This window comes from Dreissena polymorpha, chromosome 10, assembly GCF_020536995.1.
Source record: "Dreissena polymorpha isolate Duluth1 chromosome 10, UMN_Dpol_1.0, whole genome shotgun sequence".
In the NCBI taxonomy this organism is placed as follows: Eukaryota; Metazoa; Mollusca; class Bivalvia; order Myida; family Dreissenidae; genus Dreissena; species Dreissena polymorpha.
In genome coordinates this window covers 4,038,553-4,055,872 of record NC_068364.1, presented here as the reverse complement: position 1 = coordinate 4,055,872, position 17,320 = coordinate 4,038,553, and the positions used below count along the sequence as shown (strand labels likewise).

Sequence of the window (17,320 nt, the reverse complement as noted above, 5' to 3'; positions counted from 1 at the left end):
CGTATTTAAACTGAATAAAATAGGAATGACATAGTTCGCATCCCTAAGGAATTATCTGAACACTGCTCTACTATACACATAGATAAGCTCAGAAACTTGTCAGTGGCCTATCCAGATGAACCCATACATGATGAGGCTAAAGTAACAAAGCTCAGATTGATTGTCCAAACGCCAAATATTCGGCAATGCATTTGTCCGATGCGCAGGAGAGAGGGCAGTTGGATCGAAGTAGCAACGGTCTGTGGTCTTCTACAACGCCGCTCGCGCGAGGTGGCCGCGCCGTTAGAAAACTGTTTGATTTGCCCTTTTACTGTATTATTCTCATAATCTGATTTCGATGAAGCTAGGTCCAAGGCCGGAAAAATCATTGTGGCCTCATCCAAGGTTGTATTCACATTTAAGGTTGTGACCTCATCCAAGGCTTTTACCTCATCCAAAGTTATGACCTTATATATAATTGCTATTTAATAACGTTTTCTGAGTAGCTGTAGTAATATAGTACCACATTTGAAAATCTTATGTATGCATGTTACAGTGATTTAAATTTTTCAGACCAAATCAAATGCAGGATATGTTCTAACTATAACATTAAAAAATTAGTAATATTTTTTGACTGACTATCATTTTGTTTCAGCAATGTGTCGTCCAAAAGCTGCGTGCTCCTTCTCACCGCGAATATTTCAAATTGGGCTGTATACCACGAAACGTAAGTTTGACGAAACATCCGATAGAATGGTTCCGGTTGTATCATTTGCGCCAAAATGGTGTTACTTTCAAACAACAGTCTAAGAGACAGCTTTATCAACGGGTACATGAGATATCAGAGAAACGGACAAGGAAGAAATGGCCTCAAAGTTTGAACTTTGAGAAAAGCATTGACCGCCTTGAGCAGGCGTAACTGACTAGTGCCTGTGCATAGCGCTTCAATGAAGTAAACGGTCTTGCATAGTCTCATTAATATCTTAAAATAAGTAAATCAAATATAGACTGGACACGAAAATAGAGGCTAAAACTGTTAAACTTGATCTTGAATAGGCGTAATTGAATAATACCTTTGCAAAGCGCTTTAATGAACTTAACGATCTTGCATAGTTTCATAAATATCTTAAAATAGGTAAAGCAGATATTCATCGGACACGGAAATAGAGGCTTAAACTGTGAAACCTGATCTTGAAAAAGCGTAATTAAATAAGGTCTTTGCATAGCGTTTCAATGAACTAAACGGCCTTGCATAGTTTCTTTAATATCTTAAAATAAGTAAAGCAGATATGGACCGGACACGAACATAGAGGCTAAAACTGTGAATCTTTATATTTAATAAGCGTAATTGAATAATGCCTTTTTCATACTGTCTTCATTACACGTGAATTTTTGTCACTTTTATGAAAATCAAATAATGAGGTACATTTATATGAAATATGGACCGGACACAAAAATGAGGCTCACAAATTATACATTAAAGTGTAAGATCGATCGACCTTGCGAAGTGATTACTGACTCATGCTTACTGAACATCGTGTCATTGACAATTACACGTTAGTAAGGTTCCTGAAAATCCTTCAAAAGATATAAACGATATAATGCGGCCATTAAAATGGAAGCTTAAAACTTTGTCATTGAAGGATGACTTTAAAGCGAGCGAGCAAGACTGACTAAGGATTTTTTTCACATCGTCTTAATGCTGCAATTTTAATCTGATTTTATGAAAATCACTCAAATGGAATATCAAATGCGGCCATTCAGAAAGAAATTGAATTGGTAATCAACCAACTCACGCAGTTTACCCATTATCTCAATGAATTCAATATATGAGGACAGTTTCATGGAAATCCGTTAAAGGTTATGGAAGATATAGAGAAGAAACGAAAGTCTCAGAATGACGGCCTGACGGACGGATAAACGACGGACATTTCTATATTTTTCCTATCTCTTTGCGGCGGGAGATGTAGTAGTAAAAAAATGCTTGCAATATACTCAATCAATCAATATAATTAACTGTTTGTAACGCTTTTCGTCGAAGATTCGGGAATGCCGCGTTACTAACAAATCTTGGGCTTAGCGCAAAACGGTCGTAACTAACATTTTTTATGAAAATGACTTGATGGCATATTTTGTACTATAATGTCAACATTTGTAATTTGACAAAAATATTACAGCTAATTTTTGCTGAACAAAACCCTCAAAACCAGCATTTGGCAAAAGGTAGTATCTCAAAATGAAATAATGTTCATTGCAAAGCGGTCGTATCTGCAGTTTCAACCGTTTTGAATTGAAAATGAATATGAACATTATAGTATAATGGTACCAGTGTGTCGCATGCCAGACTGTGGCAATAGTACCAGTACCTAGGAAGTAAGACTGTGACCAGTAGCAGTAAGTACATGTAGCATGTCACACTGAGACAATAATAACAGTACGTAGCATGTCAGACTGTGACAATGGTACCAGTGCGTAGCATGTCAGAATGTGACGATGGTACCAGTACCTTGCATGTCAGACAGTGACAATGGTACCAGTACATAACATGTCAGACTGTGACAATAGTACCAGTATGTATCATGTTAGACTGCGACAATTGTACCAGTCCGTAGCATGCCAGACTGTGACGATGGTACCAGTACGTAGTATGTCAGACTGTTACAATTCAACCAGTCTGTAGAATGTCATACTGTGACAATGCTACATGTGTGTAACAAGTCAAACTGTTACAATGGAACCAGTACCTAGCATATAAGACTGAAACAATTATACCAGTACGTAGCATGTTAGACTGTGACATTGGTACTAGTTTGTAGCATGTCATACATTTACAATGGTATCAGTACAAAGCATGTCAGACTGAAACAATGGTACCAGTACATAGCATGTCAGACTTTGATAATGGTACCAGTATAAAGTATGTCAGACTGTGACAATGGTACCAGTACGTAGCATGTCAGATCGTTATAATTGTACCAGTACTTAGCATGTCAAACAGTGACAATGTTACCAGTTCGTAGCATGTCAGACTGTGACAATGGTACCAGGTCGTAGCATGTTAGACAATGGTACCAGTACGTGTCATGTCAGACTGTAAAATTGGTACCAGTATTTCGCATGTCCGACTGTGACAATGGCACCAGTACGTAGCATGTCAGACTGTAAAATTGGTACCATTATGTAGCATGTCAGACTGTGACAATGGCACCAGTACGTAGCATGTAAGACTGTGACAATGGTTCCACTATGTAGCATGTCAGACATTTGCAATGGTACCAGTATTTAGAATGTAAGACTGTGATAATGGTACCAGTATATAGCACGTCAGACTGTGACAATGATACCAGTATGCAGCATGTAAGACTGTGATCATGGAACCAGTACATATCATGTCAGACTGTGATAATGGTACCAGTACATATCATGTCAGACTGTGTCCATGGTACCAGTGCAAAGCATGTCAGACTGTGATAATTGTACCAGTATGAAGCATGAAAGACTGTGGCCATAGTACCAGGACATAGCATATAAGACTTTTACTATGGTACAAGTATGTAGCATGTCAGACTGTGACAATGGTACCGGTACATAGCGTGTGTGGCTGTAACAATGGTACCTGTACGTAGCATGTCAGACTGTGATAATGGTACAAGTACGTAACATGTCGGACTGTGACAATGGTACCAGTACGTAGCATGTCAGCCAATGACAATGCTACCAGTACGTAGCATGTCGGAATGTTACAATGGAACCATTACATAGCATGTCAGACTGTGGCAGTTGTACCAGTACGTAGCCTGTCAGACTGTAACAATTTTACCAGTACATAGCATGTCAGACTGTTAAAATGATACCAGTACGTACATGTACAATGTGAAACTGAGACAATGGTACCAGTACTTAGTATGTAAGAGAGAAACAATTATACCAGTACATAAAATGTCAGACTAAGGCAATAGTACCAGTATGTGTCATGTCAAATCCGACAATTGTACCCGTTCATAGCATGTCACACTGTGACAATGGTGCCAGTACGTAGCATGTCAGACTGTGATAATGGTACCAGTACGTAGCATGTCCGACTGTGACACTGATACCAGTACGTAACATGTAAGACTGCGACAATGGTACCAGTCCGCAGCTTGTGAGACTTTGACAATTGTTCCAGTACGAAGCATATCATACTGTGACAATGGTACTAGTATGTAGCATGTCAGACTGTTACAATAGTACCAGTACGTAGCATTACAGACTGTAATATAATTGTACCAGTACATAGCATGTCAGACTCTTACAATGGTACCAGTACGTACATGTACTATGTCAATCTGTGACAATCATACCAGTACCTAGCATGTCAGACTGTGACAATGGTACCAGTAGGTAGTATATCAGACCGAGACAATTATACCAGTACATAGAATGTCAGACTGGACAATAGTGCCAGAATGTATCATGTCAAATCCGACAATTGTGCCAGAACGTAGCATGTCACACTGTGATAATGGTACCAATACGCAGCATGTTTAACTGAAATATTGTTACCAGTACAGAGCATGTCAGACTGTGACGGTTGTACCAGTACGCAGCATGTAATACGGTGACCATGGTACCAGTACATAGCAGGTAAGACTGTGACAATGGTTCCAATACGAAGCATGTCAGACTGTGACAATGCGACCAGTTCGTAGCTTGTCATAGTGTTATAATGGTACCAGTAAGTAGCATGTCAGACTGTGACGATGGTACCTGTATTTAGCATGTCAGACAATTATACTAGTACATAGCATATCAAACTGTGGCAATGTTACTAGTAGGTACGATGTCAGACAGTTACAATCATACCATTACGTAGCATCTCTGGCTGTGACAATGGTACCAGAACGTAGAATGTAGGACTGTGACAATGATATCATTATGCATCATGTAAGACTGTGACAATGATACCAGTACGTAGCATGTAAGGTTGTGCAAATGGTACCAGTCCGTACATGTAGAATGTCAATCTGACACAAAGATACCAGTACGTAGCATTTCAGACTGTGACAAGGGTACCAGTTCGTAGTATGTCAGATTGTGACAATGATACCATAACGTAGCATGTCTGACTGTGACAATCGTACCAGTACATAGATTGTCCGACTTAGACAATGATACTAGTATGCATCATGTCAAACTGTGACAATGGTACCAGTACCTATCATGTCAGACATATACAATGTTACCAGTTTGTAGCTGGTCAGACTGTGACAATGGTATCAGTGCTTAGCGTGTCAGACTGAGACAATTATAATAATGATGCTCAAAATGTAGGGAAAATATTAGTTAGATTTCCAACTATGTTCTTTCTTATCATTTTTCGTATATCACACTCATATTTGAATAGTTTGTATTTGAATTCAGAAAGGGTGTTTTAGGCCTGCTTTTAATAACAAAGTTCATTTCTATTTTAGTCAGACTGAGGCAATGATGATAAAAATAACAATACAAATATTAAATGATTTAAGAAAGATGTAAACATATGGCAATAACTGTTTCCTTTTTATGTATTGATTTTCAACTTAATAAGTCTGTACAGGCACACATTCACTGTTTTTTTAAATATCATTTGCTGTTTATAGTATGTCTGCATACCTTCAAATAACCTCTTTTGTTTCAAATAAACAGATAATACCATAATTGTTGGTTAAAATAGAGCACAATAAATAAATGTCATGTCCCCAAGGTAATCCAACTTGAATTCAAAGAAATGTAAAATTGTTTATTTTCTTCCATCATAAAAATTTTGTTCAATAAACACATATTTCAAGCATTCAGAATGAAAGTCTACATATTAAGACATATGAACAGAATAAAATGATCTGATTTTCAGATACGACCTTTTTGCATAACAAAGTAAAACAGTTCAAGATTTTCAGGGCAAAAGTTGTATTTTGATATTTAACAAATATCCCCGATTACAATAATGCCAATAAGAGTATATAGTGTCACGAACTTTAAAACAAACGTACAATACATACATTAATGCAAACTATTTTATTGTATTACTGATACAAATGAATAAATTATTCAAAAACATTATCGTACTGAAAAGTTTACAAAAAGTCAGTTTCGATCGTTGTGCACTTAGTCAGCAAAATGGTTTTTAAAAAGCTTTTAATGTTAAAAACTTGTGTGCTGCAGTGGTACCGGATTAGATGTTGATCCTAAAAGACGGAGATTCAAATCAGGTGTAAGGAAAACTTTATACATTCATGGTTCAAGTGGAAACGCTATCCCCACCCGCTCCCGTCGATGTAACAAACTGTTAAGCAAACTATTACTCACCTTAGTTAAGATGTGACAAACTTTCTTTTTATATTGTATAAAACATATTTTTCAAGATAAAATTTGTCGCATACTAGCGATACTCTGGTCCATCTTACTCATACAGATAACAAATCCCAGTTTGTCAGTCGATTAAATACTATTTTGTAAAGGCAAATATTGGTGACATTTGTGTTTTTTTTAATGTAACGCAGTTCTTTATAAGCTTTAAGGGGGCCTTTTCACGTTTGCGTTAATTGACAAAATTAAAAAAAGTTGTTTTCTGATTCGCAAATTTTCATTTTAGTAATGATATTTGTAAGGAAACTGTAAAACTGAACATTTTTCCTGCATAGCCATTATTTGCATCTTTTGACGATTTAAAAAATGAAAATTATAAAGCGTTGCGACGCGAAACGATTGAATAACTTGGAGAGTTCTGTTGATGTCGTTATATTTTGTGAAACTACGAGGATTGCTTATATAAAGTATATTCACTGAATACGCACGAATGGCCGAGTGGTCTAAGTGGTAGACTTTTACTCCAGGACTACAGGACTCAAGGGGTCAGTGGTTCGAGCCCTGTTGAGGGTTACTTTTTTGTTTTATTCTTGATTTTTACTGGATGTTTTGAGATCCAATGTTTACATTTATCAATATAAAGCATTTAATGACAAACTTCAATACATTCCAAAATCTGTGAACAGGCCCCTTTAATGTGTCAAATGTTTAAAGATTACTCATTAGCGAGGTCTACTATAAATGTGTGAATTCTTATTGCACATGTGTTACTTTTGTCAATGTGTGTTTTGTGATTAAGGCATGCCTACAAAATCAGACCACCAATGTTCAGCCTATTGGCAGACGCGATGAGAATGGAAGCGGTGACTCAGCAAAATTGTCTGCACTTGACATGACGTCACAAGTCCCAGGATCACGTGCTAATCCAGGCGATAATGTTTTGTGTTTGGAATGCGCAAATGACGCAAATGATCAGTTGGGCAAGTGCGGATCGTGTACGTGTTATTGCTGCTGTTGCTGGCGTTGTATAGAACTGTTAAATCATATTTATGTACAATATAGATACATGGCTACGACTCGAAATGTTTAAGATGTTGTACGTCAACCAAACTGAATGTTTGTACAGCAGATTTTGTTGATTATCTTATAACACTTCTTCTGAACTATTATCGTTTCTAATTCATCATCGTTTTACCTGTTTTCAAAAAATATTACTAATATCGTATTTAAATGCTTTACAGCATTTGAACTATAGTATATTTAACTGATTGATCTCTTAAATGTTTGAATCCTCGTTTATAGTATTTCTCCAAAGCATGTAAACATAGGAGCATATGAAATATTGACATTAATAGCGTTAGTGGCCACTTTAAAAAGGATAATTAACAACTTAATTTTACGTAAATATGTCCGACGTTCTGCCTGTCCTGCCGTCCGTAAGTCGGGTCTTTGTGTCGCGCGTTAAGCAATATAATGTTCTGATACAGTAATGAAAAAACGCATTACCATAAGCGTCACACAAATGTGAAAAAGCACGTTTACGAGTATATCAACAAGCAATTTAACTTGCGCTTATTTTCAATTTAGCACCCCCGAATAGCCGTCGTTGTTTACACTGCAATTCAGTGGCAAATCCCCGTGACTGCGACAGCGTTGTCGAATGTGCCTTCGATGAGGTAGGAACATGTTTGTCAGAAAAGGTCATTTGAGAGCGTTGAGTTAAAGAATACTGTAAAGACTGGTATCGACATTTGAATAAGAATACAATTACGCGCCAAATGATCTATTAATTGGTCTTGTGCTTTCAATTTTAAAACGGATTCTGAAGTGTGTGTGTGTGGGGGGGGGGGGGGTAAATGCGCATGTCTGCTTTGGGTACCGATATAGAATATAGTGAATGTCTGTGTTCGTGTGCTTTTGACCTCAATATAAATAAATGTTTGTTTCCGCTATAATAACAGAAATGTACTGTAGAAAAAGCCCTTGATGTGCGCATGGTTAGCATTTAACGGCGTCTGCTTAAGTTAATGGACTAAAAAGGTACATTACCCCTATCGTGTGGATTTTAAGTCTATAAACAAAAAATACAGTTCGTCGATCCGACCGTCCGCCATTATATATCTTGCGAAAAATATAAATTACTAAGGAAATTCTCATGGAAGACTTTTTAACGGCAATATAAATATAAAGCCGATCTTACTTTTCACAGGATGGCGACATTTAGGGTAAAAAAATGGAGTAAACTATGTCCAAGTGCGTTGGATTGGGGTTTAACATAGTATAATTAGTCATGGCAATTTGATTTTATAATAGTATAAGAAACGATCAAGGGAAGATCCAGCACTTGCAATATTAGCAAGGACGTGTTTTTATATCATGACATCATTAAATCTGACGACATGAAAATAATTTATGTATAGTTAGTAAATAGCAGGTTTGCAAACTGTGATACCAATGGCTTTATTTATCGCAAACCAAACGTATTGGGGTTTCCTGTTTAGTTACTGCATTTGTAATTATATTTAGCATGTTAGTATATTCGTTTAAATTTTCTAGAACATCTGATCATTATCTGCTCAGAATATAAATATGTCCTTTGACCATTTTTGAAGCAGGTGTAAGGTTTAACCATAACAAATTATACGATTTATTGTTTTTAAGAACTGCTTTATTGGGTTGCAACCTACGTCGCCTGTTGATCAGACATTGACGTACACGATGGGCTGTCAACGAAATGCAGTAAGTACATAGTTATAAAATCCATTCATTAATCGATTGAACTTATAGGCCGTGACCTGGGAACACTTTTGCTCCCCCCCCCCGGTGAGAATTTTGTAGACCCTATCTTGTTTAATCCTCTATATCCCCTGAGTCTTATGACACATTGTTTTCAATTTGATAGCGTGGCGTTACGGAGGAATTTAATTTTTAAATATATGAGTGTAAAACGTTTTTTAATATTTTTTTAAAATTATCTTTAATAATACAAAATAAACAAAATGTAAGAACACAACTTATTTTAACAATCCTTAATAAAAAAAGATTGTAATCATTCAAAGCCTTCCTCTAATGTTTATATAATAAAACTTTCTATTAAAATATATGTGACACATATATATTTTACACATATTTGTATACGATTCACATACATATTCCTTTAACTTATTGTGTGGCAAACAAATTATTTCAGATCATAATCACATTATTCTATCAAACAATATGCCAACAAGCTTCATGATATAATGACATAAATCAATGTAACAATTATTAATCATGATGATAATAAAGACAATACTTGTGATAATAATAATGATGATAAAGAAATAGCATACATAGGAATTCACCTCTCAGGCAAATAAAAGACCGATTAATACTCAACTTAGAAGATGTTGTTTAACATGATAATTGTATATATACATATATAGTTACTATTATCATTATGATGATTATTATTTTTAGAATAACAATAACCATAATAATAATAATTATTATTATCATTATTATTTTATACTTTCAAATCAAACTGTAACAAACGATTTGCCATTTTTTTCATGTTCATAGTTAGGACACAGGAGTTAGGTCACTGATCATCAAACACTTTATCAAGTAAAGTGTCATTTTTAATACTATCATCATTTTTATCCTCATCCTGATTTGTTTTATCCTTTTGCAACTTTGTACAGAGTGTGTCCACTAGCTCACTGAGGAAAGTGTCACTACCAGTCCACACATATTTGATTCCGTTTTTCACCAAGTTTCCAGCCACTATTTTGAACATCAGACATGCAGGGATATCTTTCATGGGCGTGTAACCTAATATATGTTTGGTAATTAGCACGTCTGGTGTGCATGTTAAGTGTTGCTTTACATTGAGGTAGCAAACTTAAGTCACTAGTGTCGCATGAGTTCAGAGTATTACCTTTGATCTCACTTCTCTTACAGAAAGTTTCAGACCGGAGCTTATTTACATCTGAGTCATTTTGCTTTACATATATATATAATACAAAATACTCTTTTACCACTTACAAGTCATCATTACACTCCTGTCTTTCACCAAGGTACGCATTTAGTCTGTATTTTTCTCGAGAAGCTTTACTGGACCTACTTTCCCCCTTCTCACAAATGCGCTCACAATATCGCAACCAGTAAAGCTGTGAATTGCGTGTAACACTGAATAAAAGTCAGTTCCCTTTGCTTTTACAATATTTTCTATGTCGATGAATCTTCGTTTGTTTCCAGTTCCCATGTCAAATAGGATTGAACACCCAATATGTATCCAAATACCTTATAAGAAGCACTTATACGTCTGTATCGGGTGATCTCACAATTATGGTTTTGGTGTGTAACATAACACACAATAATAATCGACATTTGTACCAATTTTCATACAATCTTAAATAGGCAGTAACCTCGATTAACATTTTAGTAGCCTCGGGATATCAAACGTCAATAAGTACCGGACACGAATATTTGCTTACTTTTTGTGTCAATCTTCGGTCAATTCCGTATGTATTCGTTTTGTGCCCTTTGCAAACGTCATATTTTCGTTGGAGACACGTGACTTTACACGGCCAATCAGAATTGCACACGATACAACTATCAAAGCTTTCGTTGTTTATATCTATATTAATAAGTCAGTCTTACTTGTGCAAGGGAACATATAAGGCGCATTATTGCTTATGGTCGCGGGCTAGGCCCGTTGCGGGCTTCGCGTGATATATAAAATTTGGCAAACATTTTGGAAACGTTGTGTTGTGTTGAGAAGCAGAAATAAAACGTAAAGAAATCAGAATTGGACTCTGTCTTTGTCAACGTTTATCGTGTATCAATCACTATGTAACACAGTTTTAAATGGTTGCATCGCAAGAAGCAAACCGAGAATTAACAAAATCCACTATACGGAAATCACGAGCAAACAGAACAACCACAACGCGACATGGAGAACGGTCAGTGTATTCATAAATTGTGGCAAACTGGGAGAGCAAACTTCAAAATTTATAAAATCAGAAATAACAAGTAAAAGGCGTCATGATTTGTATGAATTATTTTGAAGAATCGTACGTAGTTAGATGTTGAAAGAATGATAATTATAAATTATGTACGAAGAAATTTTGCAAGTATCAAAATCAATAGGAAGTATGTACTAAGACGTTCTAGTAAGTTGTCATGACGATATTTACTAATAATGAAAGGGGATTGTATAAATATTTGCCACGATTTTGAAAAACTGATGTTTTATCACAACAACGCAAAGGAAAGATCGAGATTTCAAGACTACGCCTCTGGAGATCGACATCACGAAACAACGACTTCCACAACGAATTGAAGACGGTACTTCATCAACATTAAATGCAAAAGGGACATCATTATGCTTTGCTCGCAAAGCGAAATAAATGGTTCTTTATTGCAAGAAGAAAAATCAGCGTCTGATAATCTTTGAAGGACAAAAAGTGAAGCAACACTGGACAAGATACTTATGACGTTAAACACTATAGAGTAGCATGTGGTTCATCTATATTACGTGCGTTGATAGCGCATCCGAAGTCAACTATACTCCGACACACTTAAGCCATCAAAGGGAAAATCTTCTATAGTTAATACATTGTGAGCATTACTACTAATAGAAGATATAAATGTCCCGAGAGAAATGAAGACGCTGGACCCAACAACAAGAGTACAAACAACAACGCAAACAACATCAACGATGATTGAAACAGAAACGACAATCGACGACGCAATATAAACATCGGAAAGAAGATCTGAATCAACAAACGCATGCCAATCGCCATGGACGAGTTTACAATGGGCTATTCTTCATGACAGCGACAGTGTCTTCAAATAAACATCGTATTTGCCGCGAGCGACAACTTTAATACCACATGGACGACACCTGATGTACTGATGGCCAATTATCAACATATAATGTGCTCCACAACAGCTCGATTGACATTTACATTGTATAACAATAAATATTTTGTTATTTATTTCAGCAGAGATGCTTGTCAAAAAAATCTTATTGTTATCCGTATATATACCATCATATCTATTTTTATATGAATGATGTTTTCATGTACTTCGTAATTCAACAATTTTAAAGATTTTTTTTAATCATAAAGTATTTAAAAAATCAAATTGAGGTAGCGCACCCGTAATGATTTCCTGCGATTTATTTTACGATCATTGCCGATCTTCAATGATCGTTTATTTCCGAGAGATGATTTTTTTTCAAACATCGAATTTTGATATATGTTGACGTAATTCCTTTATAATACAGTATGTTCACAATAAATATTGACTTTGATCCAAATATCATCTGAAAAGAAGGATTTCGCGATTTCTTCAAAGATCGCAGAGCCTTTTTACCTGTTTACATATTTATATCTAATTTAAGCTTTAACTAATGTGAAGTTGCCGTGGCGGAGTGGTTAAGGCGATAGACTAGAAATCTTTTGGGATCTTTCCCGCGCAGGTTCGAATCCTGCCGACATCGCATACTTTTTGCGGGGCGTTTTATTTCTTTTCTAACGTAATTTGATTTAATATAGCATATAAGGTATGTTTATTGTTAAATATGTTGCAATGTTTATGCACATTCTTCAATTTTTGAAATTAAAACAACGTTATGGCTAAATTGGGTGATTTACTTCTGAAAATACGAATCATGCATGTTGCATTTTTATTTTTATTTCAAAAAGTAAACGGTAAATCTGTCTATTTCTTGGTATTTTTGCTGTATATAGTGTATCTATATAAAAGTAATTAAAAAATATTACTTAAATGAAATTATTTTGAATTTATTACACTTTGTTTTTAACCAACCCAATTTCTACTTGGCTGAAACCACTTACATTTCATGGCGCTCTACCATAGATAACACGTTATAAAAAATAAATGTCTGTAAAAGAATACTTGTTTTATCTTGTTTATACTTTAAACACCTTTACTGCATCTGTACTCACCAACTGCATGCCCATATTTGGAAATCTCGATGAATTATGGAACTTGCATTTACCCCAGGGGTGCAAATAAACTGGACAAAAGCCGAGCGTGGGGGTGGTTTTGAAAAAATCTGTATATTTTTTTAAAAGCATGGAAAGCCTACCTAAAAAAATGCATATAGTTCAGTGAAACGATGCTGATTAAGAAAATAATACATTAGATTATATTTGGATATGTGCCCATTACGGGTGCGCTAACTTAAGGGGGAAGGTTGTGTAACATAACACACTATAAAAATCGAAATTTGTACCAAATTTCATACAATTTTAAATAGGCAGTCACCTCGATCAACATTTTATTAGCCTCGGGTTATCAAACGTCAATAAGTACCGGGTACGAATATTTACCTACCTTATGTGTCAATCTTCGGTCAATTCCGTATTTATTCGTTATGTGTCCGTTGCATACGTCATATTTATGTTGCAGACACGTGACTTTACACGGCCAATCAGAATTGCACACGTAACAATTATCAAAGCTTTGTTGTCTATATCTACATTAATAAGTATGTCTTACTTGCGCAAGGGAACATCGAAGGGCATTATTGCTTATGGTCGCGGGCTAGGCCCGTTGTGGGCTTCGCGTGTAAAATTGAATTTGATAAACATTTTGAAAACGTTGTGTTGTGTTTAGAAGTAGAAATAAAACGTAAAGAAATCAGAATTGGACTCTGTCTTTGTCAACGTTTATCGTGTATCAATGACTATGCCACAGGTGTCAGGTTTAAATTCTTTTATGTGCATGGAGTGCAAAATAATTCTTGTATCTACTTCCTCTTGAGACGAAAACAGATATTAGTCTGGAAGTACCTCAGTTATCAGTCCGTCATATCTTGTAAGCAGACATCATCGTTCACCAAGAACATAATACATTTGGCGATCCTAAAGTTGTTCTGAATATTTGTCAGTGCTCCATTGTTCCAAAAGTAATTTTAGAAGCTGTGATTTGTTAAAATCGTGTGAAAGAAAACTTTTCCACTCCCTGTGCGTTTTGGTTTTTGCACCTGACAATAGAAATGATGGTGATGATTTGACTGCAGTTTCATGATAGGTATCTGTGACAAAATTACAACCACACTTTAGACAGTGACCAAAAACCTTCATGGCTACTTCTTCAAAGGTATCAGGCACCGATACCAGGCTGTGTAGTACTGCGTTGCCATCAATGATACTGGTAACATCATCATTGGTGTGGGTTCAAGTTGTCCCCATATAATGTAAAAGCTTTGCTTTATCCGTTTTCAATGGCATTCCATCAGCTGTTTCCAAAGATCAAGGTACTGGAGAAAGAAAGTGGATAAAAAAGTGTCCGTTCAAGATCAATATCATTCTGAATTGAAAGAGGGATCAATTGTGCCAATATGTTGCGGTCAGCTTGAACTTGTACCAGTTTGTTACTAGAACTTCTAATTGTCTTACGTTGGATGTAGCAAATGTCTTAAGTTTGTTTCGCTTGACAGGATCATGTAACAATACATTCTTTTCAATGAGACAACCAGTGATAAAGGATTGGAACACCAGATGATAAACAATACAACTCATCCATTCCATCCTTCACATCAAATAGGTTTGGAAAATGTTTTGACAGCTAATCTTTGAGTTTATAGGTTTTATATGTTTCATTGAATCAAGAAGGGTGGTGTTTGAGAATGTAGCTAAGGTATATCTCCTTTATCATTGTGAGCCGTTCCACGTAATGCTCTAGTAAAATATTCTCTCCAATGACTTCAGCATACATGACTTGGATTGGTGAACAACTGGTAACTTCACCTGTGTATTCCATGTTTTTCAAAATCCAATTGTGCGGGCAGATAACTTGTTAAGTGTTCTGGTTTATGTTTTGAGGAGTTGTATGTCGACCTTGTTATTGCTACATGTTTAAGTTTTTGTAAACTATAATCTGTTAGTAAATTCACTTCATCCTTTACTGTACTTTCAAAATGAACAATACATAGTTCCCCCTTATGTATCTTTTTGCTAGATTTCAAATTTTATGACAGTTTTAGGTTAATAGGCTTTTCCATAATAAGTTTCTGAAAAAAGACAATTTAGAGAATTTCTGCCACTTAACAGGCACAAGTACTTTTTGAATAGTATTACACTTTATTTTTGAAAGACACAATATACCTACATGTAGAAACCTAGATTTATTTCATTTAACATTTTCTTAATTGAAAGCAGTATAAAGAATTTAATAGTACATGTAGCAGGATTTCACTTGCTCTAGTAGAATTACTCTTCTGACTGTATATAATTTACTCGCAAGATCAATTATATATAGAAAACAACTATTTAATTATGTTATTGTATATTTTAAAAATAGTATTTTATTTTAATAATTTCCCAAAAGACTCACAGTATTGTCAAAATAAAATAGTGTTAACTTTTGCACATATTATTTCATCCTCTCTTATTAACAGTTAAAGTTCAAATTAAAATTGCTATGGAATGTGTTGTCTGTAATATTTCAAGGAGAAACAGCACTCTCATTTTTTGGATATATAATAAACAGAGAGAGCTATATAAATTTGAACATAATAATAAACCTTGGAACAAATATATAGAGCCAATTGAGCACATTTATCATCAGAGCTTGAGGTGTGATACATTTACTTGCATTCCTTGCAGTACAAATCCTGCAGTATGAAAAAATTATTACAGTTGATAGAACATCATATTTCTGCTAAATTATAACTCATTTTTGAAAAATACATTAAGATGTATTTCTGATTTACTAAAACTGATCCAATAATTAAGAAATAAATTCCATTTACTTTTTCGTGAAATTCAATCAAATAAACTGATCCAAACAAAGGGACGTAAATTTGTGTAAACATAGTTGATATTTACAATGTGTGTGTATCAAAGATACACTATGTAGGTAGATTTGTCATTCACAATGTTTAAGTTCGATAGAATATGTTTGTGGAGCAGGTATTTAGCAACACTATTGCTTTAAAAGAATAAATAGCAGCAGTATTGCACATTGAAAAGAGTAAAAAGGCAAAATAAGAGGTATGCGTTTCAAAGTCCCATAACTCTGTAAAGCCCCAACAGAATTTTGCAAACTTTTGCCAAGGAATGCCAACTACCTAGAGGGTTACGAAAAAAATAACCTTGAAAATTTCCTTTGGGGGAGCAGGGTCATAATGCAGCTCAAGGTCTATTAATTCCTGTGAAAATATCATAGGCCATTTTACTTGCCGCAAAACGAAAAGATGAATATATAACTACTTATAATATTCATTATAGAAATCGTTTGACCAAACAGCTTAGGCTGTTTCGTAAAGTATTGACGTGCTTATTTTCAGAGTCATTTGCATGTATTCTATTTTAAAGCCTCATAGAAAAGAAGTCAGAGTTTGGGATGTTTTCATTATATCTAAACAAGCATATCTTAACATGCAAACTAAAATTCCTGATGAAAACATTGGTTCGTTAATGAATAATAAGACACCTGTGTTATGATCATTTTGGAAAAAGTTTCTCTTACTTACATGAAGTTCAAAGTACGCTCTAATTTTCTCAACCTGGATTCAGCTCGTTAGATTATTCTTCCAACGATCCGGTTGTTCGAATGCCGTTGAACATTTGATGAATTTAATGAAACTATTTATTTTTTTTGGTTTCGTCTAACTTTCGTTTTGACCGATTGTTAGTTGAGAAAATGTCCCAATAGTAGATCCGAATTAATAAATGGGATGTTTGCATTTGTTAAATACTAAGCTTAATAGAAAAATCATTAAGTCCTGACTCAACCTACAAATGAAGTGGAAAAACAGCATGACAATCAGATTTTGTGAATTATGTGGGTTTTTTCACCGTTGTGTTTTTTTAATTGTTTGATCGTTTGTTTTAATACATATTCCTAATTGATATCAGTTTCACCTTTCAGGTTTGTCGAGGTCTTTCATTAGTCCATCATACCATAGGATGTATCGAATGCTGTTCTACATCTTACTGCAACCATGTGTGTAAGTACAAGGGCATTATTTCCTAAGAGATTAAAAAGGTTT

The 17,320-nt window shown here is 35.1% G+C and overlaps 1 protein-coding gene across 4 annotated transcripts in view; it reads left to right on the top strand.

Annotated features, from left to right (window-relative positions):
• LOC127847940 (uncharacterized) overlaps positions 1–17,320 on the top strand; it is a 60,214-nt gene that overhangs the window by 33,306 nt on the left and 9,588 nt on the right. For 3 of the 4 annotated variants that reach the window (XM_052380189.1, XM_052380188.1, XM_052380187.1), the window contains exons 3-7: positions 635–706; positions 7,106–7,301; positions 7,894–7,982; positions 8,968–9,045; positions 17,200–17,278. In XM_052380189.1, coding sequence (XP_052236149.1) covers positions 635–706; positions 7,106–7,301; positions 7,894–7,982; positions 8,968–9,045; positions 17,200–17,278 — 514 coding nt within the window. The remainder of the gene's footprint in view (positions 1–634; positions 707–7,105; positions 7,302–7,893; positions 7,983–8,967; positions 9,046–17,199; positions 17,279–17,320) is intronic. The other variant, XM_052380190.1, reaches the window with a different exon arrangement.